General features: G+C 45.0%; 1 protein-coding gene across 1 annotated transcript in view; it reads left to right on the top strand.

Moving 5' to 3' along the window:
- Positions 1-12,849, top strand: part of CFAP251 (cilia and flagella associated protein 251) — a 68,256-nt gene extending 55,407 nt beyond the window's left edge. The window contains exons 21-23 of the mRNA XM_035706674.2: positions 10,258-10,486; positions 11,401-11,502; positions 12,584-12,849. Coding sequence (XP_035562567.1) covers positions 10,258-10,486; positions 11,401-11,502; positions 12,584-12,720 — 468 coding nt within the window. The 3' untranslated portion in view covers positions 12,721-12,849. The remainder of the gene's footprint in view (positions 1-10,257; positions 10,487-11,400; positions 11,503-12,583) is intronic.
- The last annotated feature ends 10,637 nt before the right edge of the window (positions 12,850-23,486 follow it).

Raw genomic sequence — 23,486 nt, 5'->3', positions numbered from 1 at the left:
TTGATTCCTGAGGGTTGGGATTTGGGAGAACCTTTACCTCCTGCTTTCTACATATAACTCAGTGTCAGCAGGGGCCTCTGGTAGCAGCTGGAACCTGGCTCTGGTCCATGCCTGTCAGAGTTTTGGGGCTCCCCTGGGTGTTTCTGTGTGTGTGCACGCATGCGCAGACTTTGTCTACCCCATGTCATTCCGAACCTGACACTCATCTTGTTCCTCAGTTTCCATGAAAACACAAAGCCCACTTACGCCAGAACTTTCTTAAAAAGTTGGGAATTATCAGAAGACACATACCTGCATTCCACAGCAATTTACCTAAAACTGCTTTTAGCTCTTTTTCCCAGTCCTGATGGTCACCCCAGCAGGGGCTTCCTTACTGGCCTTCATCTCACACAGAACTCAGTGCTCTGCTCCCCCTCTTTCCTGGTGGAGTTCCCCAGGAACTCCACCAACTCCACATGTTAGCCATGGCCGTTTGGCTCTTAGCTTCTGTTTCCAAACTTGCAATATAACCCCATCTCGAGGATCTATAAATGAAAAACTTCCTATTTAGCGGCTTCCTTAGATGACAGCTGTGATTATATGGTGTGTGTGGGGGGAGCTCATATATACATTTCTTCAGTATTCTAATTTTTCTTAGCTACAAGCATGTGGCTTGTGTTGCTTTTGTATCTAGAACAAAACCCAGAAAGATAAACAAACAAATCCTTCCAAAGCCGTTTGTGCTAATCTTGTGGCTAAACCATGGTCCCAGCTGGGATGGAGGGACCGTGGCCAAGCAGCACAGCCTTCCCCATACAAGGAGGAGAAATCTGAGCCAGTGGTCATGGGCACAGTTTCTGCCCTGATAAAGACCCCATGGGAACTTAGAGATTTGCACATTGAAAAGAAGCCCTCAGTATGTTGGATTGCTCTGAAACAGGAATATCAGGAGTTATTTCTGTGGCCTACTGTTCTAGGGAGACCTTCCCAGTCACCTGGGAGCCCCTATACCAGTGAACAGTATGTCTCCCTGCAGAGAGATCAGGGCAAGACAAAACAATTTCTGTTCACACTTTAATGCATTTAGAGAAAGAAATCCGAAAATGCCACACAGCTGCTAAAAAAGAATGCAGGAGACAATAATACCATAATAACACCACCACCACCAGCAACAACTGGGCTCTTCTCTATGGGGCTCTCGTGGCATGCCTAGTTTTATGCTAACCCAACTGATGTGTAATCCTCACGCCAGGGAGATGTTTTTATGGTCTTCATTTTCCAGATAGGGAAGTGAGGCTTAGGGACATGTCACAGCCCCTGAGGACAGAGCCCAGACCCTGTGTTCTGTTTCTACATGTGCGCTTTAGTGCAAATAAGGAAGAAACCCTAAAAGTCGGGACATCAAATGCTAGTTGTTGCTGAGGGGTGGGGAATTACAGGGCATTTTACTTCTCTTTATATCTCTTCTCTTTACATATCTTCGCTTGAATTTTTTATAACAAGGATGTACAAATCTTTATTGGTTTTATGACTATAATGGGATAGATCATAGTGATGGTAGAAAATATATTTAAAAAAAAAACGCTAGTGTTATTTGCTTTGTTACTTGCCTGTGCCTCAACTTCACCTCATATTATTTTTCTTCTTTTTTGACAACTTTATTGAGATACATCACATACCATACAATTCATGCATTTAAAATTGCTTTTAGGGGATCCCTGGGTGGCTCAGCGGTTTGGTGCCTGCCGTTGGTCCAGGGAGTGATCCTGGAGTCCTGGGATCGAGTCCCATGTCAGGCTCCCAGCATGGAGCCTGCTTCTCCCTCCTCCTGTGTCACTGCTTCTCTCTCTCTCTCTCTCTCTCTCTCTCTCTCTCTCTCATAAATAAATAAACAAACAAATCTTAAAAAAAAATAAAATGGCTTTTAGTTTGTTCACAGAGCTGTGCAGTCACCACCACTGTCTAATCCCAGAGCATGTTTATTGCCCTAAAAAGAAACCTCACACCCATTAGCACACTTAATACAGTGGCCTGTTAGTAGTCACTCTCCCCTGCTCCCAGCAGTCACCACTCTCCTTACTGTCCCTATGGATTTGCCTGTTCTGGACATTTCATATTAATGGAATCATGCAGTATGTGGTCTTTTGTGACTAGCTTCTCTCTCGGAGCATTATCTTTTCAAGGCTCATCCAGGTTGTAGCAGGTGTCAGTACTTCCTTCCTCTTTATAACTGAAGAATGTTCTGTTCATTCATATGGATATGCTACATTTTATTTTTTCATTTACCAAATGATGGACATTTGGGTTGTTTCCACATCTTGGCTATTATGAACAATACCACTGTGAATATTTGTATACAAGTTTTTGTGTAGAGCTATATTTTAATTTCTCTTGCCTACATACCTAGGAGTAGAATTGCTGTACCAAGAGCTCCATGTTTGAGGAACTGCCAGATTGGTTTCTATTTGCTATTTCTTGCTTTTTTTTTTTTTAAGATTTTATTTATTCATGAGTGACACATAGAGAGAGGCAGAGACATAGGCAGAGGGAGAAGCAGGCTCCCTGCAGAGAGCCTGATGTGGGACTCAATCCCAAGACCCTGGAATCATAACCTGAACCAAAGGCAGAGATGCTCAACCACTGAGCCACCCAGGTGCCCCACTATTTCTTGCCTTGAATCAGTAACTCATGTTTCTGGGTGCAGCTACAAGGAAGCAGGACTTTGAAGAGCTGTGAGCACTTAACTGACAAAGCCCCAGCCATGAGTTTGGGACAGGCTGGAGGACTTGTCATTAAGATACTAAAGCCATTTCCTGGAGTGAGTGCCTGGAAGTGTTTGACACCTGGGCTCTGATGAGGGCCTGGGTGAAGGTCATCATAAAGGCCCCCAGAATGGATGGTGTCCTCGTGTCTGGATCACCTCACCCCAGACAATAAGAGAGTAAGCACAGAGGCTGAGTACCAAGGGCTGGCCTGACCCTGGGACTGCGTCCAGTGGGTGTGGTGTGTCCCATTCTGGGAGAAAGGCAGCCATCATCCAAATATAGTTCCTGGAGGAAGCCGGTGGGGCGGGGGGGTAGGGGGGGTGGGCAGGAGTTGTGAGTCATGGAGCGGTGCATAAATAGCGGAGCTGTCTCCAGATGTGACTGTGCAGTGAGACAGCCTGGCCCTGAAATCTGCTCCTCAGCACCTTCCTTCCCTGCCCAGGGCAGTACAGAAGCGCTGGAAGGGGTTCCACGAGAAGGCACGAGGTGAAGACATGCATTGTGACAAGACTAGCTCCTCATTTGCTGAGGATGTTCTAGAAAGCATCCTGCATGGGGCAGGCAGGCATAAGTAGGAGGGAGGGTCCTCCAGAAAAGAAACTGACCCACACTGGGAGCTTGCTTATACACTGAGGAAGGCCTCAGTTCAAATGTATCATGCTCTCCCTCTGCCTCACAGGGAGATTGCAAAGCATAATTATAAAACATGATTCTAAGGCCATCAGTGGCTTTCTGCTGCTGACACCAGGCTTACACATCTAAAGGCCTATGGAAGTGAATGGCAGAGGCAGAAGTAAAGGAATCCTGGGCAAGGGGACCCCAATTCACCAGGAACAGGCCATCCTTCTGTCACAGGGCCTGCATAGCAGTGCCCACAGAGGCTCAGGGGCCGCAGGACTAGGTGTGTAGAAATTATAAACCAAGCAACAAACTGTTAATACCTCACCTTGATGGTTCTACCTTTAATTTGGGCTCCTTCAAACTCTGGGACTCCTTGAGATTCGTGCTTAGTTGGGCAGCATGAGGAGAGCCAGGCCAGTGACTATCCCTTGTTTCCCCACCCTGGCTCCCTCCTTGGCCATCTTTCAGGCCCATGGGTGGGGGGTGCATGCCACTTGTGAGGTCACTCTCAGAGGATGACATCAGGAGGAGCCCTTGAAGTCCTAGAAGTGGGGTTGGGTTATTTAGGGGAGGGAGCCCAGGGATTCAGGGTTCCCAGAGCATGGTCTATGATAGAGGGTGTGGAATCTAGGTAGGCACCTCCCATGACCCCAAGACTCCTTTGAGGAGGGGGTAGCCAAACGGGCCCCTCTTGCCTGGATGCCATGCTGTCTCTGCCAGAGAATACATCTCTCTAATGGGGATGGTTTCTTTTCCGTTCTATCTTATGCTTACCATTATCAGACTCCTCTGACTTACCATTATCAGACTCCTCTGACTTTTCAAGAAAAGTCTGAAATCTAGATTTCTATATGAAATCTCCTAAGTTTTGAAGTACCATATGAACCAAACAAAGCATATCAGCAGATTTAGCCCTTGGACTAACAGTGTGCATCCTCTGAGCTGCCGATAGCACCAAGGTCCTCAATGCCTCAGCAGAATCCCAACCCACCAGCTCTCTCTTAGGAATTCTCAACAGAAGCAGAAGGTGTGGCAGGCAGAATAATGCCCCCAAAGGTGTCTATGTCTTAATTCCTGCACCCTGTAAATACATTACCTTACATAGCAAGAGGATTTCCACAAGTATGATTAAATCAAGGATCTTGAGATGGGGAGATTACCTGGATTATCTGGTGGACCCAGTGTAATCACAAGGATCTTTCTAAGATGGAGACAAGAGGGTCAGAGTCAGAGCAGCAGGTGTGATAAGGGAAGGAGGAGTCAGGATATGTGATGAGGCTGCTGGCTTTGGAGGTAGAAGGGCCAAGAGCCAAGGAACAATGGCATCTCTAGAAGCCAGAAGGGAAACACAGGCAGATTCTCCATTGGAACTTCCAGCAGGATCACAGACCCACCCACCCCTGGATTTTAGCCCTTTAGACCCATTTCAGACTTCTGATCTTGAGAACTGTGAGATTATCTTGTGTGCTTTAAGCCCCTCCAATTGTAGTCAGTTGTTACAATAGTGACAGGAACATGTGGAAGGGGCTTGGAAAAGTTTCTCTGGCAGCACCCCACCCCCATCCCGCCATCTCCTCACTTGTTTCCCCTTATCTTAGACTGGCTGGATTCTTGCTGGCTGTCCTCTGGGTCTACCTCTTCTATGAGGTCTTCCCAGGCCCACCTAGCTGAGGGTTTTCCAGCTCTTCATATGGAGCGCCTGCATTTGGCACTTAATCTTTTAGAGCCAAGGAATCCAAACAGATTAAGTCACTCTAGGGTGCTTTAGAAAGTACAGAATGGGAGAAGATATTTGCAAATGACATATCAGATAAAGGGCTAGTTTCCAAGATCTATAAAGAACTTATTAAACTCAACACCAAAGAAACAAACAATCCAATCATGAAATGGGCAAAAGACATGAACAGAAATCTCACAGAGGAAGACATAGACATGGCCAACATGCATATGAGAAAATGCTCTGCATCACTTGCCATCAGGGAAATACAAATCAAAACTACAATGAGATACCACCTCACACCAGTGAGAATGGGGAAAATTAACAAGGCAGGAAACAACAAATGTTGGAGAGGATGCGGAGAAAAGGGAACCCTCTTACACTGTTGGTGGGAATGTGAACTGGTGCAGCCACTCTGGAAAACTGTGTGGAGGTTCCTCAAACAGTTAAAAATATACCTGCCCTACGACCCAGCAATTGCACTGTTGGGGATTTACCCCAAAGATACAAATGCAATGAAACGCCGGGACACCTGCACCCCGATGTTTCTAGCAGCAATGGCCACTATAGCCAAACTGTGGAAGGAGCCTCGGTGTCCAACGAAAGATGAATGGATAAAGAAGATGTGGTTTATGTATACAATGGAATATTACTCAGCTATTAGAAATGACAAATACCCACCATTTGCTTCAACGTGGATGGAACTGGAGGGTATTATGCTGAGTGAAGTAAGTCAGTCGGAGAAGGACAAACATTATATGTTCTCATTCATTTGGGGAATATAAATAATAGTGAAAGGGAAAATAAGGGAAGGGAGAAGAAATGTGTGGGAAATATCAGAAAGGGAGACAGAACGTAAAGACTGCTAACTCTGGGAAACGAACTAGGGGTGGTAGAAGGGGAGGAGGGCGGGGGGTGGGAGTGAATGGGTGACGGGCACTGGGTATTATTCTGTATGTTAGTAAATTGAACACCAATAAAAAAAAAAATAAATAAAAAAAAAAAAAAAAAAAAAAAAAAGAAAGTACTGATGCTAGGCTCTCCCTCCTGAGCAGTTGAATCTAGGGGTGGAGCCTGGGCCAGGTAGTTATGAAAGCCCCCCAGGGGTTCTTCCTGGGCAGCCAGGGCTGAGAACCAAACCTCAGCGACAGAACCTTCCTTTTGGTTCACTCTTTCGTTGTACGTTTTCTCTTGCGCATCTCTTCACAGGACCCAGACCAGTGCTTGGCACCTAGCAGGTGTTTAATAAATATTTGCTGACTGTAAAGTCCTAGAGTACAGGGCTGTTCTAGTAATAATTAAGTGACTTGTCTTTCATTCACCTAGCACTAAACCACATGCTCAGTAGCTTCTAGTAAATTGAACTAAACTAAGGCAGTAAGTGGTTATTCTAAATAAGCCTTTTGTATATTTGAAGAAGAATTCTCCCATGACCCCACTCATGCCTGCATTGTTTGCTTTGTCTTGTTTTGTTTTCATTCTTACTTCTCTGGGCCCCTACAACACGTCAGGCTCTGAATGAAGCTGCTCAGAAAACAGACCTGAGAGCAATCGCTACAGCTTCATGGAGGAGACAGGTGTATGCCCAGAGAGAACAGAAACCACAGGGGCCAACCATCACCCCCCTCTACTGAAAATCACAAGCCCGGTGCCAATTCTTTTTGGCACGAGTATCACCTCTGCAGAAGCTCTATGGTCTAAGAGCAGTTGTTCTCAAAGATGTGGCCCCCAAAACAGCAGCATTGACATCACCTGGAGACTCCTTAAGAAAGGAAGATTCTCCGCCCCATCCCAGACTCACTGAATCAGAAACTCTGGGGGTGGGAGCAGCAGTCTGTTTTAATAAGCCCTCCTGGTCATTTTGACCCCTGACAAAGCTTGAGAACCCCTGCCTTGAAGTCATGCTTCTCAACCTTGGCCATACATTCAAATCCCCTGAGAAGTCACATTTTAAAAATGTGACTGTTTATATGCCACCCCAGACGAATTAAATTGGGATCTCTGGGAATGGGGCTCAATCTTTAAAGCTCCTCTAGTGAATCAAATGAAGCACAGCCTTCGCGGAGGAAGGGTCAGCATGAGAATGCCAATAGAAAGGCCTGGTTGAAGCCAAGCAGAGTGCTCCGGGCAGGGCAGCGGGGCCTCCACTTCCCCTCAGTCAGCTTCACACTGGGGCATAGGGAAGGCTCACAGCGTTCCATTCTGTCTCCAGGGCTCCTCTTCCAAGCGTGAACTTTGTTTAGACGTGTAGCAGAATCTGCCTTTTCAACTAACGCTTACAAAGGAGACTCATGGGGGCAGCCTGGGTGGCTCAGCGGTTTACCACTGCCTTTAGCCCAGGGCGTGATCCTGGAGACCCGGGATTGAGTCCCACATCGCCGGGCTCCCTGCATGGAGCCTGCTTCTCCCTCTGCCTGTGTCTCTGCCTCTTTCTCTCTGTGTGTCTTTCTTGGATAAATAAAATCTTAAAACAAAAAAAAAAAAAAAAAAAAAAAGGGAGGCTTAGGAAAAATGTCAATGATGCCAAAACTACCAACACTATGCTTTCCGAGCAGTGATTCTTGATCAGTCACATGGGAGAAAGAGTAAGAGGTGAATTACCTATTTAGTGGTTTGTGCTAAGAGTGTTCACTGAGATCTTTGGAACACTCTGAGTATGAGTAACTCCCACTTTTGAGTTCCTTTTTGTTACCTTTGGGTTAGTCTTCTATTTCTGAGTTGAGTTAAATCACATATTATATTTATAACATATATATCATGTATATTATTTATGTGATTATAAAGTATGACATACATGTACTTCATAATTTATAGAACTATAAATTATAACTTATAATTATATGTATTGTAATTACCAAGGGCATAGAAATATAACAATCACAAGAATAGTTACTGCCGACTGAGAGTTTACTGTGTATTAGGCATTAATGTTTAGCACCTTAAATACATTGTCACAGTAAACTTTAAAACTCCATTACCCCTTTTCCAGATGAGGAAACTGAGAAGGCCACAGAAAGTGGGAGAGCCAAAATGGATTTGAACGTAGGTCTATCATCAAAGATCATACTTTTAGCCCTAGTCTCTACTGCCTTATAGTAAATAGTAGCACAGGTTTATAATACTACTTAAATTAATACAGTACAAAATGTAAATAATATGATACTGGATAGTGTTTTATTCATACATAAAATTATACATAATTTAACTTGCAATTGTATGTAACATAAACTCAATAAATGCTCTATGTGAAAATGTTACACTTAAACATACTTATATAGTATCAATTAAAGTTCATTTGTGGGCAGCCTGGGTGGCTCAGCAACTTAGTGCTGCCTTCAGCACGGGGCGTGATCCTGGAGACCCAGGATCGAGTCCCATGTCGGGCACCATGCATGGAGCCTGCTTCTCCCTCTGCCTGTGTCTCTACCTCTCTCTCTCTCTCTCTCTCTCTCTGTGTGTCTCTCATGAATAAATAAATAAAATCCTAAAAAAAAAAGTTCATTCATATCTATAACCAATGATGTTATGTCTAAAGGCCATCCCTGGAATGTTACATTGAAAATATATGACTTCTTTGAAAATACTAGATGATAACAGTGTAAAAAAAAAAACAAACCAACCACTATACAAAATTATATACATATATGATAAGAATTTTGTAGAACATATACATATATATTTTATACACATGGGGGAGAGATGGAAAGAAAGTGCCTTGAATCTTTCACAGAAATTATGATTGGTTCCTCTTTGCGGAAGTTTTGAAATTACTTTCAGTCTCTTTACTTGTTATAGGTCTATTCAGATTTTCTATTTCTTCTTGAGTCAGTTTTGGTCATTTGTTTCTAGGAATGTGTTCATTTTATCTAAGTTATCTTGTTGATATGCTGTTGTTTATACTTTATTTGGTACCAAAAAAAGATGGTTTTATTAAAGCATGGGGACAGGATCCATGGGCAGAAAGAGCTGGCTTCCTTTTTATTTCTGAAAAGTTCGTACTGGTGTCACCTCTTTCAGTCCCAATTTTAGTAATTTGAGTCTTATCTTTTTTTTTTTTCTTGGTTATTCTAGCTAAAGGTTTACCAATTTGATGATCTTTTTAATGAGTGATGGCTTCTTAGGTGTTCATTTTTAAATTATACTCCATAAGTTACATGTGATCTTTTGTACATATAAAATATTGCACGATGAAAATGGAAAAGAGAAAAAAGAATCATGTCTTAAGAAATTTACTACAGCCTTTGGTCCTGTTTTGAGTTTCACATGGAATTATTTTCTTGTTCTTATAAACTAATTTCCAAATTTGTGAAGATTCTACCCTCTAAATGAAATTAACATTTCTTCACAAAGCAGTGAGGCAGTCGATACACTATAAGATTGGGTAGGTAAGAGGCTATAATAATGTAGCAGTGCTAGTATTGAAAAACTGGCTGCTATGTTAGAGCTGTTGTAACAAAGCATCATAAACTGGGTGGCTTAGAACAACAGAAATTTATAACCTCACAGGATAAATCCAGTTGTCAGCAGGGCCATGCTTTCTGTGAATCCTATTGAGGAGATTCCTTCCTTCTTCCTCACCTCTTCTAGCTTCTGGTGGTTACCAGCAGTCCTGGGCTTGAACTGCATCACTCCACTCTGCTTCTGTCATCACATGTCCCTTCCCTGTGTGTCTCTCTCCTCTTCTTAGAAGGACACTGTTCACAATGGATTAAAGGCCCATCCCATTCTAGTATGATCTCATCTTAACTAATTACATCTGCCATGGCCCTATTTCTAATTAAGGTCACATTCTGAGGTCCTGGGGGTTAGGATGTCAACATCTCTTTCTTGGGGGGATATAAACAACCCTTAGCAGACATGTTTTTAGCTAATTGTAAATGTTTATCTGTTACTGCCCAATTTTTAGTAGTATATCAAAGTGTCTTTTCTATTTTTAAAAAATTTTATTTGTTTTAGAGAGAGAGAGAATAGGGGAGAGACAGAGAGGGAAGGAGAGAGACAAGCAGACTCCATGCTGAGCACGGAGCCCAATGCAGGGCTCAATCCCACAACCCTGAGATCATGACCTAAGCTGAAACCAAGAATCGGATGCTCAAACAACTAAGATTGAGCCAGCCGGGTGTCCCTAAAGTGTCTTTTCTGCTCACCAAGATTTTTTTTTAATCTCTTCCCTAGATTGAAGATATGTTTAATGAAATCAGATTTAGTGAGTATGTGGATACTGGGAAGCTAATTGACAAAATCAATTTACCGGATTTCTTCAAAGTTTACCTTAATCACAGACCACCTTTTGGTAACACCATGAGCGGCATCCAGCATAGCTTTGACATTCTTGGTTTTACCAATTCGAAAGGAAAGAAGGTCATACGAAGAGAAGATTTCCTGAAACTGCTTCTAACGAAAGGTAAATCCATAAGTAGGGAGTATCTTGTCACATCATTGGGCTGTTCCCACTGGAGAGAGCTGTTTTGGGGGGAGGCAGACCCCCTAGTATCCTTAAGCGATGGAGAGGCTTCAACCATGAGGGATGCCACCTACTGATCTGCCAAGCTGGCAAAGATGGCATGCTGGGAAGGGTGTTGTCCTGGGTCCTCTGAGATTGAGTGTCCTCACTTGTAAAAGGGGAGTGGAAGGGCTAATCACCAGTCTCACAGGGCTCTTATGATGCTGGGATGCAATGGTGAAGTAAAACCACACCGATGTAAAATTTTCCATTTTAACCTACTGTTTTCCTCATTATATTATGTGAGGAAGTCAAGTAGGCTTTATCCCTGGGTGACGGTTTCCTCTTTGTCAAACTGGTGGTTCTAGTGTGGGGAAAGGTGAGATGAAGCCAAATGTAGTCTTTATCAGAAAGATGCCTTATTTCTCTGCACAAGCCCCTGACAGACTTCCCCCTTCTTTTTCTTTTCCTTTTTTTTTTTTAAGATTTTATTTATTTATTCATGAGAGACACACACACACACACAGAGAGAGAGAGAGAGAGAGAGGCAGACACAGGCAGAGGGAGAAGCAGGCTCCATTCAGGGAACCCGATGTGGGACTCGATCCCAGAGCTCCAGGATCATGCCCTGAGCCAAGGCAGAGGCTCAGCCACTGAGCCACCCAGGGATCCCGAGACTTCTTGGAGCACCATTCTTAACACCCTATGAGGAAGGATATGTGAGCGTATCATGGGACCCCATAGATTGTTTTTGTGTCTCAAGAAAAGGAAATTGTGGAATAATTCTCTTTAAGACTTCGGAATGATGATACTAAGCTCTGACTTTATGTGCAGTCCCAAGAGCTGAATGGGACACTTTCCTTTATGATACTCAGGTGAGCACATGACAGAAGAGGAGATGCGTGACTGCTTTGCTACCCTGTTTGGACTGAATCCTGAGGGGTGGAAGTCCGAGCCTGCAGCCTCCTCTGTCAAAGGTACTGTGGCTGGGCCTGCAGCTGGGCTCACTAATTTGTTGTAGACTTAAGTGCATTTATTTCTCCTGACTGGTGCAGGCCGCTCTCCTTAATACCATGCACACAACAAAGCAAGTCCGCTGGGGACCCAACATGAATAAGTTATGAAAGGACCAGCGAGCGGTGGTCATGTCTGAAAGATGAAAGCATTTGTTACCATGTGCCATCCATCCTTTGTGCCTCCTGGTCTCGTTTTTCTCTTTATTCCCCTGACCCAGTCTTCATCTTTTCGGCTTGGGTGCATGTGTACTGGCCACCTGGAGAAGAGACAGCTTGGAAGGTGTTTCAGGAGAGGCATTGTCCAGAGACTGGAATAAGGACAGGGCAGTGAATAAGCACAAGTCCAGCTTTGAGCTACCAGTGCTTGAAAGTTCTTAATGCTTGTCTTCCTCTCCTTTCCTGCCTGATGATTACCCACCTCCTTCTTTAGTCCTCTGGAGGGAGGAACATGGACCTGAAGTTAAGGTTGTGAATTTAAGTTCTGGAGAAACCAGTCTAGACAGCTGTCCTGGTCCTGCAACGGGGTGTCTCCACAGCCAAGCCCTGGATGGTGCTTGATGCCCCGTGGTGGACAGAGCCCACCATGCTTACCGAGACTGGGGTCAGGAGCAAAGATCCCCTTGCCAGGCTTCTTTCTCCCGCTGCTTTCATTGTTCATCCCCTGTCTCACATTCAACAGCGTTCCTGAACTCAGATGGTTCTGGACTCCAGTATCCAGTTTCCAGCCTTCAATCTCCCCTACCCCAATCCTTGTGGACTCAGGGACTTAGCATGTTACTCTCCCAGTTGTTAGACATAAATCAACCATACCACGTGGTTTAGGCTTTCCAGTGACATTCACTGAGATTTGGTAACAGTGCTCCAAACTGTAAAGAAGGGATTTTAGCCAACTTTCACCCAGGGGTTTTGAAGGGCCCAGAGCCAAACTATAGCACAAAGCACCTCTCACTTTTGTTTAGTATTGGTTCCTTGTATTTTTGGAAAATGCTGCTGAGTTAGAAACCTAATCATTATGGAAGCATTTGTTTTCTTATTTGGCTAGGTTCAGAAATCTGCTTTGAAGAAGAACTTCCAGACGAAATCACTGCAGAAATATTCACAACTGACATTCTTGGCCTAACCATTTCACAAGATTTCAGACAAGATCCTACGGTCAGTGAAGTTGTAAAGAATGTTTGAAGCACAAAGGACTTTGTGTGTGGGTTTTTTTTTCCCCCAAGAAGCACTGCTTTCCCTGCATTTCCCTGCCCCCACTCTAATCTTTGGAACATTTAGACATTAAAAGCAAATTTCTGTTAAGCAATGGAATTCACAAAGTTGGACATTCCGCTGTTTCTGAAATAGAAAAGTGGGTGGAGGCAAGAAACACACTAGCAGCTGGATGTAAATGATGGCTAGATACCCTTGCCTGTCTTCCTGCTTAATCTAAGGCAGCACTGTCAGAGTGGGTTTGAAAAGGACCCAGAGGTAGCCTGGTCCTGGGGGTAGAGAGGGACTCCACCTGCAACAGGCCTTCCTAGGGACACACATGGCTCAAGTGCCACATGTGGCCTGATGTGGATCACCTCTGCCTGCTGTTTGACTGAGGTGGTGGTGCTCTGTGCTCTGGGGCTCCTTAGAATCCATGCTCATGGCTTCTCAGCAGCAAAATACCTAAGCAGTTGCATGGCCGTTATGAAGAGCATCACTGGCCATGCTTAACCCTGGTGGCAACTGCCAGAGAAAATGCAAAGAAGCACCCTGGGGGCCCTGTGTGTGCTGCACCTGGACCATAAACCACCTGGCCAGCCCCACAGAGGGCAAAAACCACCAGCTAGAGTCTGTGAGCCTCCCCCAACTTCCCCCTCCGCAAACCAGCCAAGGTGATTCAGGACCTCACATTCTGCTGGGCCTCAGAACATGTAGGAGGCAAGAACAGGGCCCAGTTCCCCAGCTCAGGGGATAATTTAAGGAACATAACTAAGTTTTCAGTGGTGTTTTGACCTTGAGAATAGAGTGCCATCATTGTGTAAACAGGTGAAAGTTATGTTTAGATTTTAGAGATATGTTATCACCAATGAGTCCTCATTCAGACAAATGTGCCAAATGCTCTTCTCTACACATGCTCAGTCCATCACCCCTCCACCCAAACCAGGTCCTTCTCCAGAGGCCCTGGCATGTGAGATGACATTTCTGTTCCTCTGAGGGCCCTTCCTCCTCAGGAGCAGAGTCCATGTGAGAGAAGTCAATGACAGTAGTGTCATCCCTCATGCACAGAGCCCTCCCTGCTGCATGCTCTCCACTTGGAGACTTGGCTTCTGTGAGTCTTTGGAACACTCTGGAGCACAGAACAGAACTACCCCAAACCAGCCTGTGTCACTGTGACCTTGGGATTGATGACGTGGGCCAGGGTACTACAGGCACCTGCTCATCAGACAGCATCACCAGGGCTTTGCAATCTGGTTTACATTTTGTTCTTTAAAAAAAAACAAAAACAAAAACAAAACAACCAAAAAACCCCCAAGCTTTATGAATCAATTTTGCAACTGCTAAGGGCTTAGGAAATATATTACAAAGCTGGTTAAAAAGTTCCTGGGGACATTTTAGGGAACAGGAAACTCTCAGATGACTTGTTCTCTTCAAAAAATTACTCAGAATTGAATGCAGCCTGGACACCAACCAAGGGCTTCCTTCATTAAATTGGGTACAGTTTGATTTTGTTCTCGTTGACTGCATGTATTGGAAGAATGGTCTTAAGCAGAACTGGTCAGTGACCAGTTGGGCCACAGTGGCTGGACCAGTGAGCTGGAACCACAGTCACACCACAGCTGAGGTGCTCCTGCTGTGCCGAACCGGCCTCCCTGGCTGCAAGTCCCCTCTGGGAGGAGAGGCTCCGGCTCTGACATTTATCCAGGAAGGCCAGAACGGCAGGGGACACAGGATTCGTGTCAATAAAGTTCCCAACCACTCCCAGCCCAGCTTGGCGGTGGGCCTCCTTCTCATCTTCAGGGCCCCTTTCTGCAGGTGCTTTTGTTTGGTTGTCTTTCAACTTGTTTGACCAACATGGAGAGGACCTGTGCACTGTTCAGCCCCAGGAGGGCCTCTTATCCCTGGCTGGCCCCACCTGCTGGCCACATGGACCTTGGAGATGTAGGACACCAGCACTCCCACCCAGGGAAGGAAGTGGAGGGCAGCCTTCCTGCCAGGTGAGCAGGGCACCTGGACTCTCCAATAGTGTGGCAGAGCAGTGACACCACAGAGGGAGCAAGGAAAGACCAAAGAAGTATAATTGTTGGGCTTGTATATCAAGACTTAGGGACAAAGCACTGAACATTGTGATGTTCCTTTGGAAAAAGAATACTGTTTCAGATGGGGCCTCCCACTACCCATCAATCAAACCATCCTGGTTTGATGCTTCTAGAGTTCAGGGACCACCAGGAGCCTCTCCACCGCCCCCCTACCCCCTCTGCTCCAGACCCCAAGGCTTCTCCTGAGCATGGTGAGTCTCTTGTTTGCACAGCATCTGCTCTGGAAGCCCATGGGCTTGACTGGGCTTATTTTCTGTTCCTGCTGTTTTGTGGCTCCCTGTGTACACGTGAGTGTGGCTCATCTCTGAAACCTGTTTCCTCCTGGAAGAACCCCTGGGTGGTTGAGAGGATTGAAGGCGAGGGTACAAGGAAAATGTTACCAGGTGGAGGCAGAGCTCAAAATAGGACAGCAGTTATTCTTATGGGACAAACCACACTGTGAGACCTGGGGAGGTTGTTGGTGAGCACTACCCTCCAACTATTCCCGTTTCAGCATCCTTAGCACTTGGTCAAATAGGAGTCTCTGCTGGCTTTGACAATAGCATCTGTGAACCGGCTGGAGAGATGAACCTGGAGCTCTTTACTAGCTGGCTTTGCCTTCAAATAGAGGCAAACACCAGGTCCTGCCAGGCTTTCTACATCAGGGTCAGCAGACTTTCTCTATAAAAGGCCAGAGAATAAACATCAAGGCTCTTCAGGGCAAATGGACTGCGTCACAACTCCTTGACTTGGCCGTTGGAGTACAAGGCAACTACAGACAATCTAGAAATGAATGGTTATGGCTGTGTTCCAATCAAGTTTACTTGTAGACTCTGAAATTGGAGTTTATGGTAATTTCCACATATCACAAAATCACCTTCTTTTGATTTTTTTCCAGTCATTTAAAAATGTGAAAACCATTCTTTTTTTAAAATTTATTTATTTATGATAGTCACACAGAGAGAGAGAGAGAGAGAGAGAGAGAGAGAGAGAGAGAGGCAGAGACATAGGCAGAGGGAGAAGCAGGCTCCATGCACCGGGATGCCTGATGTGGGACTGCTGCGCCACCCAGGGATCCCTGTGAAAACCATTCTTAACTTGCAGGCCACACTGGTCCCTCAGGCTGTAGGCTGCTCTACCTCCTAGGCCAAGATCACTCATCCCAATAGATTTTTACAAATACAGGGCACTTGTACAACCAACCTGGCCAGTGCTCTTTAATCCTGTCAAAGTCATGACAAGCAAGAGGAGACTGAGAGACCGTCACACACTGGAGGAAACTAGGGAGACACCATAGAGAATTGCAGAATGAGATCCCAGAACGGATTTCCAGAAAGAAGGAGGCTGTTGGGGAAGCCATGTGGTCCAGGTCTGCAGTGTAGGGACCAGCATGACACTGGTCACTATAGAGTGGTTACATGGGGTATACACACCTGGGACGCTGTGAGAGCTGTCCATGGGAACTCTCTGTTCTACCTTTGCAACACTCCTATAAATCTATAATTATCTTGGGGCCTCAGGGTGGCTCAGTCGGTTAAGCATCTGACTCTTGATTTCGGCTCAGGTCATGATCTCAGAGTCGTGAGATGGAACTGTGTGTCGGGCTCTGTGCTCAGCAGGGAGTCTGCTTCAGATTCTCTCTCTCTCCCTCTCTCCTTCCCCCTCCCTCTGCCATGCTTTCTCTTTCTCTCAATAAATAAATTCTCTCAAAATTAAAAAAAAAGGAAATCTGTACCACTTTTCTGACTCAATGACCCCTGAATTGTTTCCAGGATCTGCCCTATTCCGTCCTCTCCATTCTCAAGCAAACACTCCTGAAGCCGGTCAGGGCTGCCTGCTTTTGGGTCCTCTCACTTGGCGTCTCTCCTCTTTAAACATGAGCCTCTGCTGCAGTTACAGGCACTGCAGACAAGAAGGGTCTTTCTGTAAAGATCTGTGTCCTTAAGTCATGGCTACCCTCAGCACTGGTGTTTTCAGGCTGAGCATGCTCTTTAGGGATTTGGCCAGCAGTTCTCTGGCAGGCAGCTGCTTCCAAATTGACTGTAATAAATAGATACAGGGCATTGGGAATCAACAGCACGTTGCCACCCTACTCATATGTCATATAACTACTCTCTGCTGGCCTAGCTTAAAGGAAAACAAAAACAAAAAAAACCAAAAACAAAAAACAAAAACAACCCCAGGTTGCCTCAGTTGGTGGAGCATGCGACTCTTGATCTCAGGGTTTTGAGTTCAACACCCACATTGGTGGTAGAGATTACTTAAAAATAAAATCTAAAAAAAACCAAAAAACAAAAAACCCAGGTTGATGTAATTCTTCAGTGGCAGTGCAATTCAGAGTATAGGGACCGACCAACCTCACAGGACAGTACTAACGGGATCCCCATGTCCTTCAGCTTGTTATCCAGAGTTGCTGGTACATAAGGCAGTCCTCCTGCCTTTCTAGGTCATGGTGGCTATTTATCAATGCTCAGGTGAGAGGCATCAGGCCCAGGAAGATCGCTGGCCACTGCTGCTACTGCTACCATTCTTGATAGTTTGGAATGACCAGTGGTGCAGTGGGGTTGTCCCACATCAAAGATGCCGCCACCTCATGGGACCGTGTCCCTCGTGTTTTCTTGTTTTGTTGGTTGGAAGTCACAAACCACATCAATGTAAACATGGTATTTATTTTTGTATATCTTACTCTTTAAGTGGGGGTGCTTTCTTTGAGAGGGGAACAAGTTTAGTTACAAGGAACTAGCATATGCTTCTTGCCAGCACTTCAAACACTATGGAAGGGTGTGCTACAAGGCACGTGTTCTCGCAGCCCACCAGCCAGCATGCCAGCCTTGGAGCGGGGAGCAGGGAGCAGTATCATGGACCTGGGGTCTAAGACACAGAGAACATACAGGTAGGTGCAGCCTCCAACGTGAGGGAGTTGAGGGGTCGTGGCAAAGCCAGAGCACACTGTCCTATGTAAGGGGCTGGCTGCTGCCTGGCTTCTGCTCTCTGAGTGCCTGATTTCTTCATAGATGGGCTTTGCTCATCCATTTGTCCATTCATGAATTCAGCAAATAGTTACTGTGTGCTAGCACTGCGTAGGCGGTGGTGAACAAGACAGGCATGGCCATTGTCTTTAGGGAGCTCCTGTTAAACAAACACATCAATATGTCATTGCAAATTGTGCTCAGAGTCATAAAGAAAAAGCCCAGACCCTGTGACACAGAATACCACGAGGAGAATGTGCCTTAGTTAAGATGGTAGATGTTGAGAGCCAGTCATGGAAAAAGATAGGGAGAACATTCCAGACAGGACAGTGTGCACCAAAACCAGAAGCATTCAGTGAACCAGAGGTTTGTGTGGTCAGACCATAGAGGGGGATGTCGGCTCAAGACAAGGTCCTCACGGGTCTAGCAGGTTCTTCTGTAGGATTCTTCCTTGTGAGACTGAGAACGTTTTCATGTGAACAGTCAGCAGGAGGAATGGAGGCTAGCTGAGTCTCCAAAGTGGAAGATCTGGCCGCTCTCATTTCTTTATATCCAGAGTCTTGGTGTGAAATAGAGGATCCCAGGAAAGACCATAAAATAAGTCACATGTGTATCCAGCCCCGAAATTGACGTGTTCTTTCATATGACACCAGCCAAAGATGGAAATGCTCACAGTTGGCATCAGCTTCATAAACCTTAGGTCCTGAGTTACGTCCTGTGCTGGCATCTCTTCGTCTTCCTTAGTTTTCCAGAGATTTCAATATATTTTTAAAAGGTAACCACAATTTTCTCAGTGATCTTGTTCCTTCATTATTTATTTATTTATTTATTTATTTATTTATTTATTATTTATTTATGATAGAGAGAGAGAGAGAGAGAGAGAGAGAGAGAGGCAGAGACACAGGCAGAGGGAGAAGCAGGCTCCATGCAGGGAGCCCGACGTGGGACTCGATCCCGGATCTCCAGGATCGCGCCCTGGGCCCAAGGCAGGCGCTAAACTGCTGCGCCACCCAGGGTTCCCGATCTTGTTCCTTCATGAACAATCATGTTTAACTATACATCCCTCCTAGTTGCTGGTAATTGCCAGAAGGCAGCCTGCTATGAAGTAAAACTTCAGCAAATGCATGCCACTCACCCCTTCCTTAGTGTTCGGTTGGCCACCTCTACTTTTCAACTTTTTTAGAATAAATGATGCAATGGCAATAACTTGTGGCTTACAGATCATCTTACTAAGTTACCTCAGTGTCAACACATTGTGATAAGCCCTGGATACAATGTGGCACAAAGCATGGTTCTTGCCCTTAAGAAGGTTACATTGTAGTGAGGGAAACACATGTCAGTGATAGTTACACTATCTTGTGATATGAAATAGGGGCATCTAGAGCAGATGGGGTGGGGAGGAGGAGGAGATTAGGATAGGTGAGAGGAAATTATATAAATGAGGTACTCTAAGCCAATATGAGGGGTCCCTAGGGGTAGTGGCAGGAGAGCAACTCAGGGAAAGCAGTGGTTACATTATGGATGGCCTTATCTGCTAAATCAAGGAGGTTAAACTTGAAGTTTAAAGGAGAAGTGGATTACAATTGCTATGAGAAGCATAGGATTGGGTGATGGGCAGGAGGGGATGGCTAGGAAAGGAGACAACAGTAAGGAAACTATTACAGTTTGGGGAGAAATGAAGGATTGTAATAAGCCATTCAGGAAGTATAAATAAATGTAAAGACTAAGGGGTGGCTTAAATATAGTATCAATCAGGATCTTTGGTTTGAAGCAAAAGAAATTTGCTCTGGTTAGCTAAAGTGGAAAAGGACTTTATGTGAAGACTACCTGGTAACTCAAAATAAATGGAAAGATTGGAGAAATGAGTTCTGAAAATGAGCAGGAACCAAAGAAGGCTGGATGCCATGGTCCTGCCACACCGTCAGCTCGGAGAGGTCTTGGGCTCTCCAGTGGTCACTTCTGCTGTAAGTCCTTTTTCCACTGCTCCTCAGCTCCCTCAAATATTGAAGTCAAAATCAAAACCACAGTGAGATGCCACTTCACACCCACTAGGACGGCTAAAGTAAAAAAGAAAAGAACAAGTGTCGGTGAGGATGTGGAAAAGTTGGAACCCTGGTGCACTGCTGATAGGAACATATATGGTGTGGCTGCTGTGGAAAACAGTCTGGCAGTTCCTTAAAATGTTAAACATAGAGTTACCATATGGCCCAGAAATTCTACTACTTAGTATATATAGGCAAGAGAAATGAAAAAAAACACATCTGTACAAAACCCTGCGTGGTAGTGTTCATAGTAACTTGATTCATTAAGAGCCAAAGAGCAGAAACATCCCAGTGTCCACCAACCAGTGACTGGATAACCAAACTGTGATAAATGTGTGCAATGGAATATTGTTCAGCCATAAAAAGGAATGAAGTATTAACACCTGCTACAACATCGGTGAACCTTGAAAATATGCTAAGAAGCCAGACAAAAAGGACACATACCGTATGATTCCATTTATGTAAAATGTCCAGAATAGGCAAATCCATAGAGACAGGAGGTAGATTTGTGGTTGCCTGGGACTGGGGGTATTAGAGGGGGAGTGACTGCTGAAGGGTAGAGGGTTTCTTTTTCAGATGACAAAAATATTCTAAAAATAATTGTGGCGACGGTTCACAACTCCGTAAGCATACTAAAAACCACTTTAAAAGGGTGAATTTTATAGTATGCGAATTATATTTCAGTAAAGCTATTATTTTTAAAAACCAACTGGCTAAATTATCCGCCAGCTGGCTAAGGTTGGGACCCATGTCCAGAACCTAACACCCTGGCAGAAAAGGGAGAAGACCCCACTGCTAGCTTTTGGGGGGGGGGTGGCCTCATCCCCAAGGGCTCACCCAGAACTGGGAAGGATATTCAGATGCTGGGCAGCATGCAGGAAGGAGGTGGAAGGCATTTGCGCAGCCTTCTTGACTCCATTTTTCTTTTTTTTTTTTTCTTTTTTTTTCTTCCTTCTAGACTCCTGACCGGGAACTCACCAAGCCTGTTTGTGGACAGGTCTCTCTAACTTTGCTCTAAGTCACTGGGTCCTGAGCAGACACCCTGTGTTTAATCTTTCATTGTTAGAAGAGTGTCTGGATTGCACTGACTCACCTTGGACACATCAGTATTTCAAAGCACTTCATGTCCACTATTTCTTTATTTTTATATGACCTGAAGTGGCCCAACTTGTGGGCAAGCCACTGGTTGCATGGACAGCTATGCAAATTGCCAATCAACTAGTATTTGAACTGGTGAGCATCTGAGTTGTAGTTTCAGGCAAGAAAGATGGAGAGGCAGATTGCAGTATCTAGTTTGTCAAAGAAAAATTTTTTTCAAGACATCCCCAGTCTATCGTTTGGGACCCCATTAGGCTCCACCAGTGGTATGCTGGTAAACATTTGCCAATCAGCTCCGGGTGGAGGAGGACCAGGAGGGTCCTGATGTATAGCACTTGCTAATTTCCATAGTGTCAACATTCCCACCATGCTGACTTCCAATCTTATGATGGATGTGGAGTGAGGAATCCTGGAAACCACAAGAGGAGAGTAGGGTTCTGGCCAGAAGCCTGCTAACTGGCTGTGTGACTTCTGAGTTTTAGTGTCCTTCTCTGCAATAGGAGAGGGGTTTCATACCCGGTAGTACTCCCTTTGGCTCTTGTCTCTGAGGAGGGGACTATAGTCCTTTCTCTTTGGTACTCTCCCTTTGCTAATGGCCTTCTCCCCAAACACCAAAGCATCTCTGTTTACGAAAACAACTTGCTGCTGCAAGTTGCTAGGTGAGGACCAAGGCTGCCGAGAAGCTGGAGCAGGGTCTGCACTTCCTTACAATTATGTATCACACTCCAGAGGTGGAAACTTCCTCAACCCCCCAGATAACAGTGGATTAAGGGTTGAATTGAACAGCCCAGGAAAGAGAGGTAGTTGACCTAGCGTGGGTCACAATGATGCAAGGGGTCACCAGCTCCTTTATTCAACAAATACTTTCTGGTCTCTAGCACTTTTACTATGTGCCAAGCACTGTTCTAAGTCCTTGGCAAATACTGTGTTTAGTTCTCATGATAGCTCCACGAGGCATGTGTTATTTCCATTCTATTTTACAGATGAGGCCCAGAGAGGTTAAGACACAAGCCACAACAAAATAACTCACTTCTATAACCCTATGATCTCTCTTTTAACATATCTAAAATAATAACCAACATTCAGAGAGAGCCTGACTTCCATTTTCCGGTAACCAGGGTTCCAGACAACCTCTCAAGCTAAAAGCTACTAAAAATGGTAGAAAAAGTATTTGAAAACATTCTAAAAAGCCACCACATGCTGACAAAATAATAAGGAATAGCAGAAATTGAAGGAAAAAGAGAACCCTGAAAGATAATCCATCAAAGAAGCCATCTTAACCCTGCAGATAATCAGTCTAGAATATTTGAACTCTAGCATGAATGGTTTTTTGAGCTAAGAGGCCAGAAATAAAAGTCCAGGTGGGAGATGAGACTTGCCCCACAATAATTTGAGACCCTATTGGTATGCTGGTAAATGTTTACCAACCAGCTTTGGGTGGGGTTGGGGAAAAGATCCTGACATATAGCTTTGCCAATTTTCATGGTGTTTTCATTTTTTTTTTAAATTTATTTATTTTTGATAGTCACAGAGAGAGAGAGAGAGAGAGAGAGAGAGAAAGGCAGAGACACAGGCAGAGGGAGAAGCAGGCTCCCTGCACAGGGAGCCTGACGTGGGATTCGATCCCGGGTCTCCAGGATCGTGCCCTAGGCCAAAGGCAGGCGCCAAACCGCTGCGCCACCCAGGGATCCCTTCATGGTGTTTTCAAACCATCAACATGGGGTCACTGTACACAAAGTTGAAAAGTGTAGGTCTGTTAGCCAGCTGCTCACATCACTGATACACCTTCCCCCTCCAACCTGCATAGGATACTAAGCAAACCAGACTAGCTCAATAGGGCAGCCTGTATTTGTATCATCTGGGTGGCCCAGGGACCCAGAAGCCCTGAATCTGGATGTAGGTAGTCCTGGAATAGCAGTGCCCTCAGGAGCCTATCAGAAGCAAACGTAGGGGAGCCTGGGTGGCTCAGTGGTTGAGTGTCTGTCTTTGGCTCAGGTTGTGATCCTGGAGTCCTGGGATCGAGTCTCACATTGGGCTCCCCGCAGGGAGCCTGCTTCTCCCTCTGACTATGTCTTTGCCTCTCTCTCTGTGTCTCTCATGAATAAAATCTAAAAAACAAAAACAAAACAAAACAAAAAAAAAAAAAACAAAGGTAAATCTCTGGAGGCAGGTAACTTCGTCCTAAGCCTCAAATTATCACTGTAAATAAATCTTAAAATACAGTGCCTAGCATGGCCAAAGAGAACCAGGCTGATCACAAGGAAATAGGATACCATGAGCAAGAACTAGGAGAAACAGATCCTGAGATACTTGAAATATTAGAATTATCAGACACAGATTGTAAAACAACTGTGCTTTGTTGAAAGGAAGGTTAAAAAATATCTGCAGGGGACAGGGAACTATAGAAAGTGACACTCTAGATTTACAAAGAACATTTGTAGAAAGCCTTATAGTTTAATCAGAGATCAAGAACACAAATACGTCCAGGGGCCATCTGGTAATGTGAGTGAGTAAAGAGACCTGGTGACACACTGGTGACCTGGAAAGCTTCCTCTGAGGGCCACAGGGCA

This window comes from Canis lupus, chromosome 26, assembly GCF_003254725.2.
Source record: "Canis lupus dingo isolate Sandy chromosome 26, ASM325472v2, whole genome shotgun sequence".
Taxonomy (NCBI): domain Eukaryota; kingdom Metazoa; phylum Chordata; class Mammalia; order Carnivora; family Canidae; genus Canis; species Canis lupus.
This window is presented reverse-complemented; position numbering and strand designations above follow the sequence as displayed.